The sequence below is a fragment of the Hippocampus bargibanti genome, linkage group LG02 (genome assembly GCF_051943395.1).
Source record: "Hippocampus bargibanti isolate YZ-2025 linkage group LG02, ASM5194339v1, whole genome shotgun sequence".
Lineage (NCBI taxonomy): Eukaryota > Metazoa > Chordata > Actinopteri > Syngnathiformes > Syngnathidae > Hippocampus > Hippocampus bargibanti.
In genome coordinates this window covers 4,456,810-4,473,528 of record NC_142735.1, presented here as the reverse complement: position 1 = coordinate 4,473,528, position 16,719 = coordinate 4,456,810, and the positions used below count along the sequence as shown (strand labels likewise).

At 40.8% G+C, this 16,719-nt stretch overlaps 1 protein-coding gene across 2 annotated transcripts in view; it reads right to left on the bottom strand.

Moving 5' to 3' along the window:
- Nucleotides 1-8,160: 8,160 nt before the first annotated feature.
- rab28 (RAB28, member RAS oncogene family) overlaps nucleotides 8,161-16,719 on the bottom strand; it is a 56,396-nt gene continuing 47,837 nt past the window's right edge. Inside the window, exons 7-8 of one of the 2 annotated variants that reach the window (XM_089021524.1) lie at nucleotides 15,282-15,383; nucleotides 8,161-12,362 (exon numbers count right to left, since the gene is read on the bottom strand). In XM_089021524.1, coding sequence (XP_088877650.1) covers nucleotides 15,288-15,383 — 96 coding nt within the window. In that variant the 3' untranslated portion in view covers nucleotides 8,161-12,362; nucleotides 15,282-15,287. The remainder of the gene's footprint in view (nucleotides 12,363-15,281; nucleotides 15,384-16,719) is intronic. The other variant, XM_089021533.1, reaches the window with a different exon arrangement.

Here is a 16,719-nt window from a genome sequence, read left to right as displayed (position 1 = left end):
TCACGTAAACTGACTTTTCAAAGGCTGTTTTTATCAACCACAATATCAATATACAATACTATACTGATTTATATAACACTTTAACAACAGCACAATAACAATATCACGATATCACATTTGTTTTCTCATAGCATTAGTTTTGCACTTAATTATTACCAATGAAACAAAAAAAAAAAGAGACAATTAGATTCTGGGAATATTGGATGATTTTTCTGCTTAAGGGTGGAACTTAATTTTTGAAGTGTGTGAAAAATACTAAACAATAATTATCAAACTTACTTCTTTCAATATTGATAATAATATAATATAATATAATATAATATAATATAATATAATATAATATAAAGTGACGTCATAAGAACATTTTATTGAGTGAATTCTCTTGTTACATACAAACTTGTCTATTTTTTGTCTTATAATGTTGTCATGTACAAAGGAAAAATATATGCTAATTTTACAATTTTTTTTGACATCATCATTTGATTTTCCTGAAATATATATATTATTTTCAGTAGTGGGAATTTATTCTCATGACATTCGGTTTTGTAACAAGTTTATTTTCAAAGCATTCCATTTTTTTCGAATAAACACTAAAAATGGTATAAATTGTTTAACCACAATAAGAGCACAGCGTAGATTTATGTTTTTTTACCCGTGAGTTTATTTGAATATTCAATTCGATAAAATAAATGATGAAGGGTGTACATTGGGTGCATAGTAATGGCAGAAATAAACAGAAAAAAAAACGGGTAGAATTTTGTCTTTGTCCCACTTGAGTTTCGGGATTAGTCACCAAATCCCGTTGATATTAATGACTCCTGTTATAATGAACATTACAAGTCATCTAATCCCCTATTGCATGATTCAACGGGGCACATGCATCATGGAGGAAAAGAGAAGCTGCAAAGCCGTCACAAGTCCTGTAAGTGCTTCTTTGGGGCTGTCAAAGTAAACAAAAAGGAGGGAAAATTCAGAGGCGCGATCGCGTTTCAGCTGACATTCTCCCATGAAACACCTGAGACGTGACTTTTGACGATGGGGGATTACCTGTTATGGAGTTTGAAGAGGTCTGCCATTGTCCAAGGTGGAGAATATGAATAAGCAAAGAGGAAGAACTTGCTCAGTTCATCAAAACAGATGAATTAGTAACCGGCCGCTGATGACACTCATCACGTGACCAAAATGCTTATGAATAAGTGATTTGATGTCTAAATTCGACTCAATAATTCACATCTTAATCGGCTCACCTTAATTGAGGAGAGCATCAACGATTCAAGGTTACACTTAAGTGGCGCACATCAGGTGCCACTTATTATGAAGACAGATGGCCGTTTGCAGGCTTGGGTGTCGTATGCCGCGCCTTTGTACAATTTACCCTTGCCTCTTTTCTGTGCGCGGATTAGGTTTTGACTTGTACGAGCGCAACATCGTTTCCCTTTTTGAACGTCAACCACGGTAAATTATTGACTGGTTGAGTTTTTGACACCAGCCGTGTGTATATATGTACGTATATGTATACATATATAAATATTTACACATATACAGTACAGTGAGACCTCAACTTACAAACACCTTATCTTACAAACTTTTCGTCTTACAAACATCAAATTTATGAAAATTAAACCTTATAATAAGCACTATTTTCATAATACACACCCACCACGGCTGGCGGAGTAATCTTCGGCGGAAGCACACGACCGAACAGCACCAGAGGTTAAGTTACCAACAGTCCTTATGGAAGGTGACTCTCCTACCATAAGCCATCAACGACCATCAAAAAGGTAAATAAAACTTTATTTTACAGCAGTTTATTTCTTTAATTATAGTCCTCATGTAATGCACCTCTCTTTCCAAACAGCAATTCCCTTTGACCTTCGACCTGCAACGCCAATCCATCAAGCCATAAATGACCATCACAAATGTAAATAAAGTGACTTTATGATACAATTCAGTGTATTTCTTTCATTACAATACAATAGCACATTTATTATACATAGAATAAGGTATGTTGTGTGTAGTTTTAAGGCTTATTTAGTTGAAAAGTATATTTTATGGAAACCCGGGAACGGATTATTGATTATTCCCATTTTAATGGTTTCCTATGGGAATTTTTTTTTTTGAGATACACACTTTTCGCCGTGATACCTGGTCACACATTTGCCTCTTGTGGTGTAATGTTTTTTTAGCATTTTAGCATATGAAATCAAATCATGAATTACAGATTACCTCACAAACCGGTCACAGTATGTGAGGGTTAAGAACTGAGTTGTGCAGGCTTCTCCGCAGCACTGGGGCGCCGCAGGGGACACGCCTGGCTCCATTCTTGTCCACCCTCTACACTTCGGACTTCAGCTACAACACTCCAACCTGCCACCTTCAGAAGTTCTCTGACGACTCAGCTATTGTCTGCCTAATTACAGAAGGAGACGATCGGGAGTACAGGGGACTGACAGAGGACTTTGTGGACTGGTGCCTGCAGAATCACCTCCAGATCAACCCCAGGAAAACCAAAGAGTTGGTTGTGGATTTCTGCAGGAAACGGTCCTCACCTGCACCATTGAACATCCACGGTACACACATAGAGAGGGTGACCTCCTACAAGTACCTGGATGTTATTCTCAACTATAAACTGGACTGGACTACAAAAACAGATGCCCCGATCAAAGTCACCTCTTGCTACTCAGGAAACTGAGGTCTTTTGGGATTCAGGCGTCACTCCTTAAGACACTGAGGTCGGCCATCCAGTACGGAATTGTCTGCTCGTCAGGCAGTATCACCACCCGGGACAGAAAAAGACTGGAGCACCTGGTCAAGAGGGCCAGTTCTGTCCTGGGCTGCTCGCTGGATTCTGTGGAGGAGGTGGGAAACAAATGGACGCTAGCTAAATTAAAAGCTATGATGGACGGCCCCTCCTTGCCCACCCTGACAGCACTGGGTAGCTCCTTTAGCCAGAGACTGTTACACCCGCGCTGCAAGAAGGAAATGTACCGCCGCTCATTCCTACCGACTGCTGTCAGGCTTCTTTATAAACACAAATGAAAAAAAAACACACACAAAAACCCTGGACACATGCATTGTAAATAACACAGCCACCCTATGTCGAGTCAATACAGTTACATATATCAAATAAGCCTTTTATACTTATTTTTATACTTTGCACTATGTACAGTTCTTTTTATGAAACGTTTTTTGTTCAGTTACACATTTCATTCTCCCGACATTTTCTTTTGTGCATAGAATACTTAGAATATCTTTCGTCATCTTTTCCAAAACCTGAAACCCGCATCAAATGTGATGACCTAAATTGGATTCTTTGAAATTGACGAAATTGGCAAATATCCCCAACTTTCATCCACCCTCCATGTCAGAAATCCATCGGGCTGATATCACATCGTCTAAACTCAAAGACGGCGTTGCGAACGACAGCAGCCCATTGACGGGGGATTACGTTATTGCCTCGGGTGCCGCAGAGACTATGAAACGTGACCTCGCCAAGGCGGTTTACGCAACAGAATCATGCTGATTGGATAGACGCGGGGATTTAGATTCAGTGGTTGCAGAGTCTGAGCCAGTGTTTTATCAACTCCAAATCATTCAGACGATAAAACAAGTTAGAAGTAGAGTTTGCGGCAGAAACGTCGAGCCTCACCAGGCTGCGTTACGTCGCATTTGCAACGTGGCACTTTCCGATCTCACTGAACAGTAACCCACCCAGCAGGGAGGAATCGGCCTGTCAGGGGGAATTGAGCTCCAGCTGAAAGGACCGTGACACCAATCAACTTCTGCTGGACTGGCCAACAACAATATCAAGTCAAATATGTTTCTGGCTTGGCGTTCTCAAAATTTTAGTCAAGGATCTTTTCTTGAAATGCCTCATGACGGTGCCCTGGGTCATTTATTGGTGTAAACAGAACATCTCATCACACCAGCGTGCCAGAAGAGAAATGGAGTGTTGCGGCAACTTCATATTGAGCAAGGGAGAAAGCATCCATATTAATGTGAGGTGATGTTGGAAATTCTTTGGAGGATCGACACAAAGCGCCCAGTGTGGAATGGCCGAACGGTGCGACGTGAGTATCCGTCAGGATGTCTCAAAGCCCGCTGCTCTCAATTTTGGGACGCACTCCAGATAATCAGAAGCAGTCTGGTCCGATGGATCGGAGGTCAGCAGCCGTGGAGAGGAAATTCTGGGTTGAAATGAAGGCACGCAACGGCACTCCACAAATATTGAGTACAGAGTCTCTCAACCGGTTGCACAAGGCCAAATTGTTCACTTTTGATTGAAGTGCCGCTTTTGTCATGACCCAAGCCAAGAGCTCTTGCTTTTATTGGCTCCTTAGTCCATTTCCTTTGCTTGACCGGTATTAAAAAACAACAAAACTTTCCAGCTCTGATTTTACTCACTGGAGTCCCCCCAAAGTTTTTTGTAATAACACACATTAAGTTTTGCCTCACGGCGATACGTCAAGTCTTGAAAGCATTGTGGAGCTCGATGACATTTCATACAAGCGAGGGGCAACGGCCGGGCGGCGTACTTTGGGGAGAAAAGTGGCTGCGGGAAAAGAATCGGAATAGAAGTCAAGTCGGGTTCCACGGTGTCGGTTGTTGGGGGAAGTGTCAGCTGATTCCGACGCTGTACTGTAGATGCTGGCGCAAGAGGCGCGCGATTACTGGAGGCTGGCGGTCCATGCTAGGATTGGGGGCTCGGGTTTCACGGTCTTCGGGATGGGGGAGTTTCTGAACATAGCACAGCACGATAACCAACGGACCAGTGAGGGCACAGAAACAAATGATGGCTTGTCCACTGAAAGCATACTTTGGCAAGAACATCTTCTATATTCTCATTTAGCATAGACAGGTGACCTATTTCAAGATATGATGCCGGTTTAAGTAGTCATGATTTCATCCCTTTTTCAGATTTACAGATGCTCCCCACCTTATGAACGAGATATGTTTCGAGTAGTCGTTCATGAGGTGAATTTGTTCGTAAGTTGCTTCAGTGTGCATATCAAAAACAGGATGCCAGCACTGTTTTTGATTGGGAGCAATGTCAGTTCCATTGGACTGTCATTGCTAGACAGCTCTGGGTCGATTGTGCTTTTTTTGCACCTGTAATGGGCAGCATTTTCACAGCCCCGCATTACACCGATGCATATGTGAAACTGTCACAATTTGGAATTGAAGCGGATTTACGTGGGACAAGAGATGTGAGACAATCTCTTTTCGTCAATGGATGCGAACAGCTTTGTGTTTGCTTTCAACATTTAGCTTGTAGGAGACGTGCACATTTCACCATGAGGTCCCTGATCCATTGGTGAAAAGGACGCTTTGCTGCTCTCCTCTTTCATCTAGAACTCCATGTAACGAAGAGGGTGCAGAAAACTGCTTAAGATTGAATGACTTTCTGTGTCTTTTGTGTTTTCATATTATTTATTTAGTGTTTTTTTGTTGTTTTGACTTCAAGATGGCGTCGCGAGAGTGGCTGCCTTTCCAGCAGCTTCTGTATTGTGTTTGTCAACATCTTCTTTCCTTTCCTCATTTTGATGCTGTGAAATGTAAATGTCTCGACTGCGAGACTAATAAAGGCTAATCCAATGAAATTCAATAACATCCCAAATTCTTGACTGGGGAAAACATTGTAAAAACAAATAAAAATCTGACACCGATCACAATCAACAAGATTCTTTCTCTGACATGAATTGCATACAATTAGAGTTGCAATTGTGCTTTTGAGAGGTTGACATTGGAACATTTTTAACACCGACCACATAACGCTGCCCAATTTTGATTCGGGTTTCAAACTGCCACTACAGGAGGGACGACTTGGTTGTCCTCCCCTCCATCTCAAGTCATACGCGGAGTCTGTTGACCGTAAGTGCTGTTCATTCATCAACCCACTGAAAATAGCGTCCGTCCATGCCAGAAAGTCCTTTACTTTTCTGTCCCCGAGTCTCCCTTTTGGGAATCTGCCTGTTTTTCCTGGCAGGGTCCTCCCAGCAAGACCAAGCGCACTATAAATACGACCCTTCGGAATGCCCACATCCTTGCCGCAAAAATAAATCACCGGCTTCTCGGCTGCGGCAGACAGGCAGCACCTAGCAAACGGGTCGAGGCGAGATGCCCATTGCCTGGTCCAACGGGAACTGGGGGAACACCCACAGAGGCTCCCTGGGAACGGGACTGCGTCTGGCTCACACCACGACGCGGGGACAGAAGGAAAGACTCATCTCAGGGGTTGATTTATACATTCTACTTATTACTTTGCCGCTCTGGCTAAGGTGCAGAACAGAAAGAAGGGTGAGTGGGTAATCACCAGGGTGTTGGCCACAAGAACCAACCAGGGGCCTCTTACCGGGTTACTTACCATCTTTTGTTTTACTCTACGACTGATACTGCAAAGTCATTGCAAGGAGGCGCAAATATGGAAAGGTATGAAGATAAGCGGACCCCGTCTATATCCAGGCAGAAAGGTCACAGAGCAGGAAGAGAGGTGATGAAGTGTTTTGGTTTCACAGTGAAAACCGTCATATTGGGAGAATCGAGAGAACGAAGAAAAACACGTAAGCAACAATATACAGTACATACAAAAAGAAAAACATTCAAATAAATGCTTTCGAGTGGCTGTCAGTACAATTGCTTGTCATTAGGCCTCATTTAAAGTACATATACCGTATTTTCCGGTGTGCACCCAAAAGTTTTGATGTTCTTCAAAAGATGACCCTGCACCTGAAACGCAGGTGTGCCACTGTCAGCATCACTGACTCCATTTCCACCCGTAGAAAAAGTATTGCATAGCCCCAGCCTCAACCGTAGTGCCTTATCAGAATCAGAATCAGAATCAAACTATTATATTTTTAAATATTATATTTGGCAAACGTTTTTCATTAATTGAAGGTGCACCTTATAGTTTGGTGCGCCTTATATATGGATATTCTTAATACACCAATTCATTGGGGGTGCGCCATGTAATAATAAACCATTTCATTTCTAAGCGCCTTTCAAAACTCTCAAGGTCACTTTACAGTCACAGGATAAGTTTATCTGCGGGTGAGCAGCGGCAGACACGCGCCAGTGTTCACTCAACCCAGAATAACTCAAATAGATAGAAAGATAGCTAGCTAGCTCGCTAGCTAGATAGCTAATACATAGCTAGCTAGGAAGCCACCTAGATAGCTAGTCAGGTAGCCAGTTAGATAGCTAGCTAGATAGCTAAATAGCCAGCCAGATAGCTAGCCAGCCAGCTAATAGATAACTAATAGATAGTAAGGTTGCTCGTTAGATAGCAAATAGATAGACAGCTTGGAAGCCACCAGATATCTAGCTAGGTAGCCAGCCAGATAGCTAAATAGTCAGCTAGATAGCCAGCTAATAGATAGCTAGCTCGCTAGTTAGATAGCAAATAGATAGCTACTCCAGTGAACCTTATACACCAGAAAATACTGTACAGATAATACCACCTCGGTATCTTGACTTATAATGTATTCATTGGCTAGCCTGGTTAATCAGTCAATAGTAGCTCTTTTAAAAATGGACCATTTTTCATTCTTCTTTAATATTAAAATAAAATACTACAGGTCAAAACCTTTTAAATTCCACTTAAATGTTCGGCCTGTACCGTATTTTCCGGTGTATGAGGTGGATCCAACAGCCTTCATTTTCTTCAAAAGATGACCCTGCGTCTTATATGCAGGTGCATCTTATATGTGAAGTAATATTGAGCCATAACAGGTCTTGTAACTACTATCAGCAGCCACCGACCCCATTTCTCCTGTAGGAGAAGCAGTGCGTCACCCCATACTCGACTGTAGCGCCTTATAATGTACTGTTCCTTATATTTGGAAAACTTTTGTATATATACATTAGATTTGGAAAACATTTCATTCATTATAGTCCGGTGTGCCTTATATATGGAATGCGTTTGAAAATACACCATTCACTGAGGGAGCATTTTAGACTGCGCCTTATACAATACAATACATCTTAATTTATATATAGCGCCTTTCACAACAGTTGCAGCAGTAACGAAGTATATATATATATGTATATATATATATATATATATATTATTTTTTTTTTTTGTTACTTTTCACATTACAATCATTTGGTCTTTTTTCATGCCAGAGAAGTAAATGAAAAAAAGGAGAGCCACAGCCATTGATACACATTCAACTATTTATTGAAAGAAACAATTGAGCTAAGACAAAACGTTATTGTTACCAAAGAGAATGCATGGAGACGATGACACTGAACATTAGGCGGACAAATTTATGTCCTAAAGTTCAAAAGAAGACAAATTGGCCATGTTTCAAATGCCACGCCCCTTAAATTAATCAATTAAAAGTGAAGAGGGGGATTGACTGATGACACGATGGGAACGCGATTGTAGCCATCCTTGTTTTAAACACTAGTTATGTCACTTGAGTTTAAGACCTTAACTCATTGACTGCCAGACGATGTGCAAAAATGTGTCCACTGCAGTGACGGGGTTTTTGTCATTGTCACTCGAAATCCAGGACCCACAGAAGATTGAGTTTTAGGAATAAACAAACACTCAATGCAGCGTAAAAAAACATTAGACTCTCTTCTTTCATTCGAAAAAATGAGTTAATTCCTAAATTATATGGGTCTGGAGTCATATGAGCTTGAAATGAGGGCGGCTGTACAAAATACAATGCAATAAAATACATACATATTGGTTTATAGCGCTTTAATGACAGCTGAAGCTGGAACAAAGCGCTAACATGGAAAAAAGGGACATTATGCCCCCTATTGCAAAGGAAAAACATTGCCAGAGGCCAAGCCAGTGCTTTATCGGCACCCAAGCATGAAAAAACAAAACCCAAATAAATTCAGGAATGGCGCTCTGTCATATTTTCAATTCCCAAATAAATTTGTGAATGGCGGTGAATGAGTTAGTTGTTTAATTTTTGTAGCAAATCGGTTTTATACAACTGTCCAATCATAGTGTTTTCGGATATATTTTGTGTGTGTGTGTGTGTGTCCTGATCTGGATGCACATGAGCAAATGATTGACACATTCCTCAGTCACACCTTCTCTCGCTACACTGGTTGATTGTTCTTTGGGAATTTGTTGCACTTCATTAGTTCTTTAGCATTTTAGCATTAGCTTTGGATTTATATTTTCATTTATATCTAGCACTGGTTTAGTATTCAGATTTTTTTCCAAGCATGATGGTTCATGATTTTTTGGCAGGTGAATGGTGCCAGGTGGACCTCACCAACTCATCCGCAACACTAGATAACAGAAAAAAATGCATTTGTTTTCAAAGAATTAGCTTAACTTCACCAATTGTCTGGCATCTTTTTAAACATTTTGCTGCATGTTCAATTTGTGAATTGATTTTAGAGTGCCATGTTAACTGTGATTCACGTCTTCACTTTTAAAGCAGGAATGCTAACAATTCATGGAACTTTGTTCATTTGCAAAAAAAAAAAAAAAACGCCTCACACAATGGTGCTAAAACAAACAGGAAGAAAGTCTGAGTTTTGAGCCACCCAACCTTGACGTGCCCCCTCCGGTGTAGCAGAAGCCTCGTCCTTTCTCCGGCATTATTGCTGTGCTGATATTCTTTGCTTCCGTCTGGAAAGACGCGACAATATCGTGCGGGTCTGAGCATGGAGAGGGGACTGTGGTTGTTTTCTCCTGACAAAAACACCTGTCCAAACAGCCGCAAAGCCAAGGGCAACTCTCTCCTGTCAACACTGGTGACAGCTCTTGCTCCCCCCCCCCAAAAAAAAAAAAAATCCAGTCAAGACAATTCCTAAGACGTCCACTGGAGCGAAACAACTGCACGTGGGGCTGGTGTGACACCCCCCCCCCACTCTCTATTGGAGTCGACACCTGGTTGGAGAGATACTGTCTTTTGTTTTGTTTATCCGTGCGGTTTCAAAGGCACTTAATCCATTGCTGGCTTCAGTGAGTGACACTGACGAGGCCAAAAAAAAGGGTGGGGTGGTTGAACTAGGAGCCCTCCAATCACAAAAGTCTCAGGACTACTGTATTTGGGTAAATAATTACAGTGATAGCACTTATTAGCTTTTATAAGGCGTTTGTATCAACTGTCTTGGGTACATTTCAAAGCTATTTTAGTGGAGATTCACAGGACAAAGACCAACCAGGTGGATCGTGAGCTAGCGGTGACTGTTAGAGCTGTATAGGGAGGGGATGGGGTCTGGGGGAGGGGGGGGGGTCATGTTTCAGTCCTTACTCTTAAAATTTCAACAGTTCTTCTGGAGCATTCAACTTCATTGTTGGTCTGTGTTGATTCGATGAGTGAAAGATTGCAAGATGTCAACTCATTGAAACCGTATTCACTCACCAATGGTCATTTTCGACAGTAACATAGGATTTTAAAACAGATCTTCAGCCATCATCTGTACTTTTTTTGAAGGTGTCGGACGTTTTGATTCTCAGCCGAAAAGCTTCGTCAGCGGACCAAAAATGTTGCTGGTAATCAGCAAAAAATTTGTCATCTGTACACCTATGAAGGTGTTGGACGTTTTGCTCGTCATCTGAAAAGCCTCGTCAGCGAATGAAAATTTTTGCTGGTGATCAGCAAAAATTTCAGTCATCTGTACTTCTTAGAAGGTGTCGCATGTTTCGCTCCTCATCCGAAAAGCATCTTCAGTGAACTAAAATTGTTGCTGGTAATCAGACATAAACATTCAATGCAAGCGTAAGAATCAGCAAACATTACCATTGATTGTGATTTGCTGATTACCAGCAACATTTTTAGTTCGCTGACAAAGCTTTTCGTCTGCTGATTACCACCAAAATTTTTAGTTTGCTGACGAAGCTTTTCGGATGAGGAGCGAAACGTCTGACAAAGAAGTACAGATGATGGCTGAAGAAACCTTTTCATTGATGAACCACTACTGTACGACTGAGAGCTTACACAGAGGGATTTAAAAACAGGAAAATAATCACGAATTTGAACTGCAAATATGCAGCCCATCATTTGACTTACATCACATCGGGGGAATCTAGATGTACATGTTTAGTTTTATGATGGGCATTGTCCAGCTTTTGATGTTTTTGATGACATTTACATATTGAAACTAACTACTACAGTGTCACTCTTCACAAGTAATAACATCCATTTAAACATCTTTTCTAAGGCTTCACCAATACCACGTCACCATTGAATTTCTCTGGAAGTGCACAGAGAGAACTATCCAGAGCGGAAATACTTTCAGCATCTCAATGTTATTTAATCAGAATCCAAGAAATACACCATTTAACTCATTCACTGCCAGATGATGTGCAAAAATGTGTCCACTCTAGTGCCAGGGTTTTTGTCATTGTCACTTGAATTCCAGGACCCAGAGAATATTGAGTTTTAGGACTACATAAACAATCAATGCAGCGTAAGAAACCTTAGACTATTTTCTTTAATCAGGAAAAAAAAGGGTTAATTCCAAAATGATATGGGTCTGGAGTTATATGAGCTTGAAATGAGGGTGGTTGTCTAAAATACAATACAATACAATACATATATATGTGTGGTTATTTAGTGCTTTAACAACAGCTGAAGCTGGAACAAAGCGCTAACATGGTAAAAACAGAAATGCTGACCCTTGTGGAAAAGAAAAACATTGCCAGAGGCCATGGCCAGCGCTTTATCAGCACTCAAACATAAAAAAAACAAAAGCCGACCAAATTCGGGAATGGCGCTCTGCGTCATATTTTCAATTCCCGAATACATTCATGAATGGCATTGAATGAGTTAAAAGTACAGTAAAGTCTCGTTATATCGATATCGGATATATTGATAGTCCCGGTTATATCGATACTATTTCTATGCACGCACGGAGAAAATTACATGCAAACAGGGTCGGATATATCGATAGTCCCGGTTATATCGTTATTTTTTCGGACTCCCTTGAATATCGATATAACGAGACTTTACTGTATCTTGTTTTGCAAACTGTGCTGATAAGTGCGGGATGAAAAAAAAGCACGAGTTAACTTTATCACCGCATTCAGAAATATCACAAAATTGTAGCGTCACCTCAATCTTCAAACAGGAATGCACTTCTGCTGTCCGTTGCGAGGCATCGACGGACGCTGAAGCCCAGTTTTTATACAGTATATGATATGATTGGCGGATGATGATTCACAGACATGAAAATGAGGGCAGAATGGCGCTTCTTCATCTCAGCCGTATGGACGGCGCTGTTTGAACACGTCAGCCCGAAAGGAAAATACTGAAGTTCAATGTTGGCATTGAAGTGGGCTTTGCTAGGTCTTACTGTACCGCACACATGGAGCTGCGAGGGGTGTTGACGGTCCGGGCTGCCATTTCTTGACTGTAGTTCACGATATCCGCTTTGACCACACGCTGTAAGAAGAACACACCAGTAAGACACAGTATTGTTTGTTCAGAATCATGACTGCATTCAAGATCAACCATAATGTGCAGAGACCACATAATCTTTATGTTTATTTTTTTACTAGGGTTGAAACCACATTGGTGCTTCATTCACGCAACAGACATACGTTCTGCGAAAACATCCGTCGCGGGTATCCCTGTGAAAATGACGTTGACGGCACTTTTTTGTTCTTACCTCCAGTAGAGTGCATCCATAGAGTACTCACCAATTTTCAAACTTTCCACATTCATTCACAAGTGTTCACAGCCTTTCCCCACAAAGCTAAAAATTGAGCTCAGTGATCTTTGAGAGGTACCTACAATCTCATTGGAGTTGACATGAAGTATTGTACAGTGAGACCTCAACTTACGAACTTAATTGGTGTGTAGAGGCGAAAAGTGTGTATCTCAAAAAAACATTTCCCATAGGAAACCATTAAAATGGGAATAATCCGTTCCCGGGTTTCCATAAAATATACTTTTCAACTAAATAAGCCTAAAAAACTACACACAACATACCTTATTCTATGTATAATAAATGTGCTATTGTATTGTAATGAAAGAAATACACTGCATTGTATCATACAGTCACTTTATTTACATTTGTGATGGTCATTTATGGCTTGATGGAATGGTGTTGGAGGTCGAAGGTCAAAGGGAATTGCTGTTTGGAAAGAGAGGCGCATTACATGACGACTGTAATTAAAGAAATGAACTGTGCTGTAAAATAAAGTTTTATTGACCTTTTTGATGGTCGTTGATGGCTTATGGAAGGAGAGTCACCTTCCATAAGGACTGTTGGTAACTTAACCTCTGGTGCTGTTCGGTCGTGTGCTTCCGTCGAAGATCATTCCGCCAGCCGTGGTGGGTGTGTATTATGAAAATAGTGCTTATTATAAGGTTTAATTTTCATAAATTTGACGTTTGTAAGACGAAAAGTTTGTAAGATAAGGTGTTTGTAAGTTGAGGTCTCACTGTATTTTCCAGTGTATAAGGCGCAATGGAGTATAAGGCCAATCAATGAATGGTGTGTTTTCAAACTTTTCCATACATAAGGGCGCACCAGAGTATAAGGCGCACCCCCAATGTATAGTGTATTTTCAAACTTTTTCAATATATAAGGCAGGGGTGACACCTTCAAAGAATGATAAAAATGTAAAAAATGAGAGAAATATATAAAATGTTTTCCATATATATAAGGCACCTCTGGTGCGTGTGGCTGCCGCTGCTCACCCGCAGAAAAAAAAATCCAGTGACTGTAAAGTGTCCGGGAGAGTTTTGAAAGGCGCTTAGAAATTACATGTATTATTATTATTAGTATTATTATTATTACAGTACAGGTTTGGATTACGCACAATTTCTTCTACAGGGGGAAATGGAGTCGGTGGCTGCTGACAGTCGTTGCAAGACCTGTCGTGGCTCAATATGACAAATCAAGGCTTTTGAATGCACCTTATACACCGGAAAACACGGTATAACCGAGCACAAAATACCATATGCAATCAACTATTCGCATGGTTCTAACCCTGTAGCCTTCACATCCCATAGTGCTACCCTTCAAACTAGCATTTACCCCAAAATAATCGGGGATCCACCTCATGAATTTGCTCCGGTTTAAGCTGTTTTCAAGGGCTACACCGGTATAACGTTGTACATGCGAATGCTCTACCGGGGAGGGGGGGGGGCAACCCCGGAGCTACACCGGAGTAACACTTGCGGTGTGAACACCCCTTCTGTTGATTGAACATGACTTGGAAAAGCACACACCTGTCTATTTAAGGTGTCACAGGTGTCAAGTCAAAGGAATTGTCTGTTGACCTGCAAGACAGGATTGTCTCGAGGCAATAATCTGGGGAAGGGTCGGGAAAAAAAAAAAACTATGCTCCTTTGAAGGTTCCAATGACCACAGTACCCCCAGACTGAGCCCAGACTTGAATGTGCGCAACCATTTCTAGAGAGATCTCTCATTCACTGCCATTCCAGAATTTATTCGGGAATTGGACATATGATGTCGAACGCCATTCCAGAATTTGTTCGTGTTTTGTTTTTTCATGCTTGGGTGCCGATAAAGCGCAGGCCAGACATCTGGCAATGTTTTTTTCCCCTTCCAGAAGGGGGCAGCATTTCTTATTTTCCGTGTTAGCGCTTTGTTCCAGCTTCAGCTGCTTTCAAAGCGCTAAATAAACCAATATGCGTGTATTGCATAGTATTTTGGACAGCTGCCCTCATTTCAAACTCATATAACTTCAGACCCATATAATTTACAAATTAACTCTTTCTTTCTGATGAAGGAAGAGAGTCTATGGTTTCTCACGCTGCATTGAATGTTTATGTAGTCCTAAAACGCAATATTCTGTGGTCCCTGGAATTTGAGTGACAATAACAAAAACCCTGGCACTGAAGCGGACACATTTTTGAACATGTCTGGCAGTGAATGAGTTAAAAAAACGACATTGATTACATTTATTATAATGAGAAATGTTTCTGTTTTTGACCAAATCGGTTTTCATGTAGTCCTAAAACTCAATATTCTGCATATATTACACGTCAATAGACCTGAGGCTCCAATTACTGCCAAAGATGCATCAACAAAGTCTTGAACAAAATCTGTGAATACATTTGAATGATACAAACACATTGTTGTTATGGTTGTTTTGTGTAGAGATTTCTAGCAAAAAAAAATAGATTGTATTTTGGAATGAGGCTGTAACAACAGAATACGGCTAAAATGGAATGCTATGAATACTTCAGCACTACATTTACTAAAAGGACTACAAAATGACACACTTCTAAAAGTCCAAGAACTGTTTAATAGCTAAATGCTAAAAAAGGGAAGCTACTTAATCCTCTAATGACCCTCATTGCTAGTATGCTACTGTGCAAACATACTTTCAACTATTGAACCAGACATATTTTGCTTTGCTGGCGATACTCCTGTCTAATCGGGCCTTCATCCTGTGGGTAGTTCACCAGCTCGGCCTTCACTATCCTCTGAGCAGGTAGGCCACATGCCGGGCAGCAAAGAGAGAGTGAAAACAAAAATGAAAACAATGAGCAAAGGAGAGAAAATAGTCATGGTAAGAATGGAGAGTTAGGGCAGGTAGAAAGTGAGGAATATATTCATCTTACCTTTCATGTTCACATATTAAAATACCTAGCAAAAATGTTTTCTAAATTTGACACAGCAAAAAAAGCCAATTTCACTACTGTAATTAAATAAATAGTTAAATAAATACATAGATAAATACATAGATATAGATATCTAGCTAGCTAGCGCTACAAACGCTAGCTAAAACGATCCCTAGCTAGCTATATTGTCGAGCTGGCTAGCTATCTGGCTAGCTATATAGCTATCTAGCTCACTGGCTATTGGCTATCTATTAGCTAGTTGGCTAGCTTTCTATCTATTTGAGTTCCTTCCGTGTTGAGTGAACGCTGGCGCATGTGGCTGCCACTGCTCACCCACAGAAAAAAAAATATCCTGTGACTGTAAAGTGACCTTGAGAGCTTTGAAAGGCACTTAGAAATTAAATGCATTATCATCATTAACATGTGGGATGATACGGAAGAAATTGAGGTGCAATAGAAAGAGGAAACAGATGACATCAGTGTTAAGCGGGAAAACGGCGGCTACGTCCCATTAGCGGGAGCACAGACGTTTGGCTGGCTAATGAATGAGCTGCTGAGGCCTGGTGTCAAAGCTAGTGATGGATCTGAGGGCTCGCTATCTGATCCCGAAGACAGAGAGGAAAGAAGGAAGGGGCAGCCGGGCAGATATAATTCTGTCATGGGTCGCGACCCTTGTGTTCAGCTTGCTATAGCTGACAGCTGATAATGAGGCTTGACTGAGCCTCTGTCTCCACCTCTAAACAAGCACAGAGAGCAGACCTCGCATCCATTGATCCGTTCTCTGAAACGCTTATCAAAATAAATAAACATATAAATAAATCATTAGGGCATCATGATTGAAGAATTAGCTCGAAGCAGGAAGCGTCTGGAGTACCATCAAGCTTCCGGAGTACCATCAACTGACCCACATTCTTTGCATCTCGAATATATATATATATATATATATATATATATATATATATATATATATATATATATATATATATATATATATATATATATATATATATATATATACAAGAATAAGATAAGATTTGCGATAAGAAGGAGCGTCAGCGCAGAGCGCCGATGCGTGTATGGAACTGTCGCGGCTTGGAATTGAAGCGGATTTATGTGGGACAGGAGATGTGAGACAATGTCTTTTCGTCAATGGATGCTACAGCTTCTTGTTTGCTTTCAACATTTAGCTTGTAGTAGA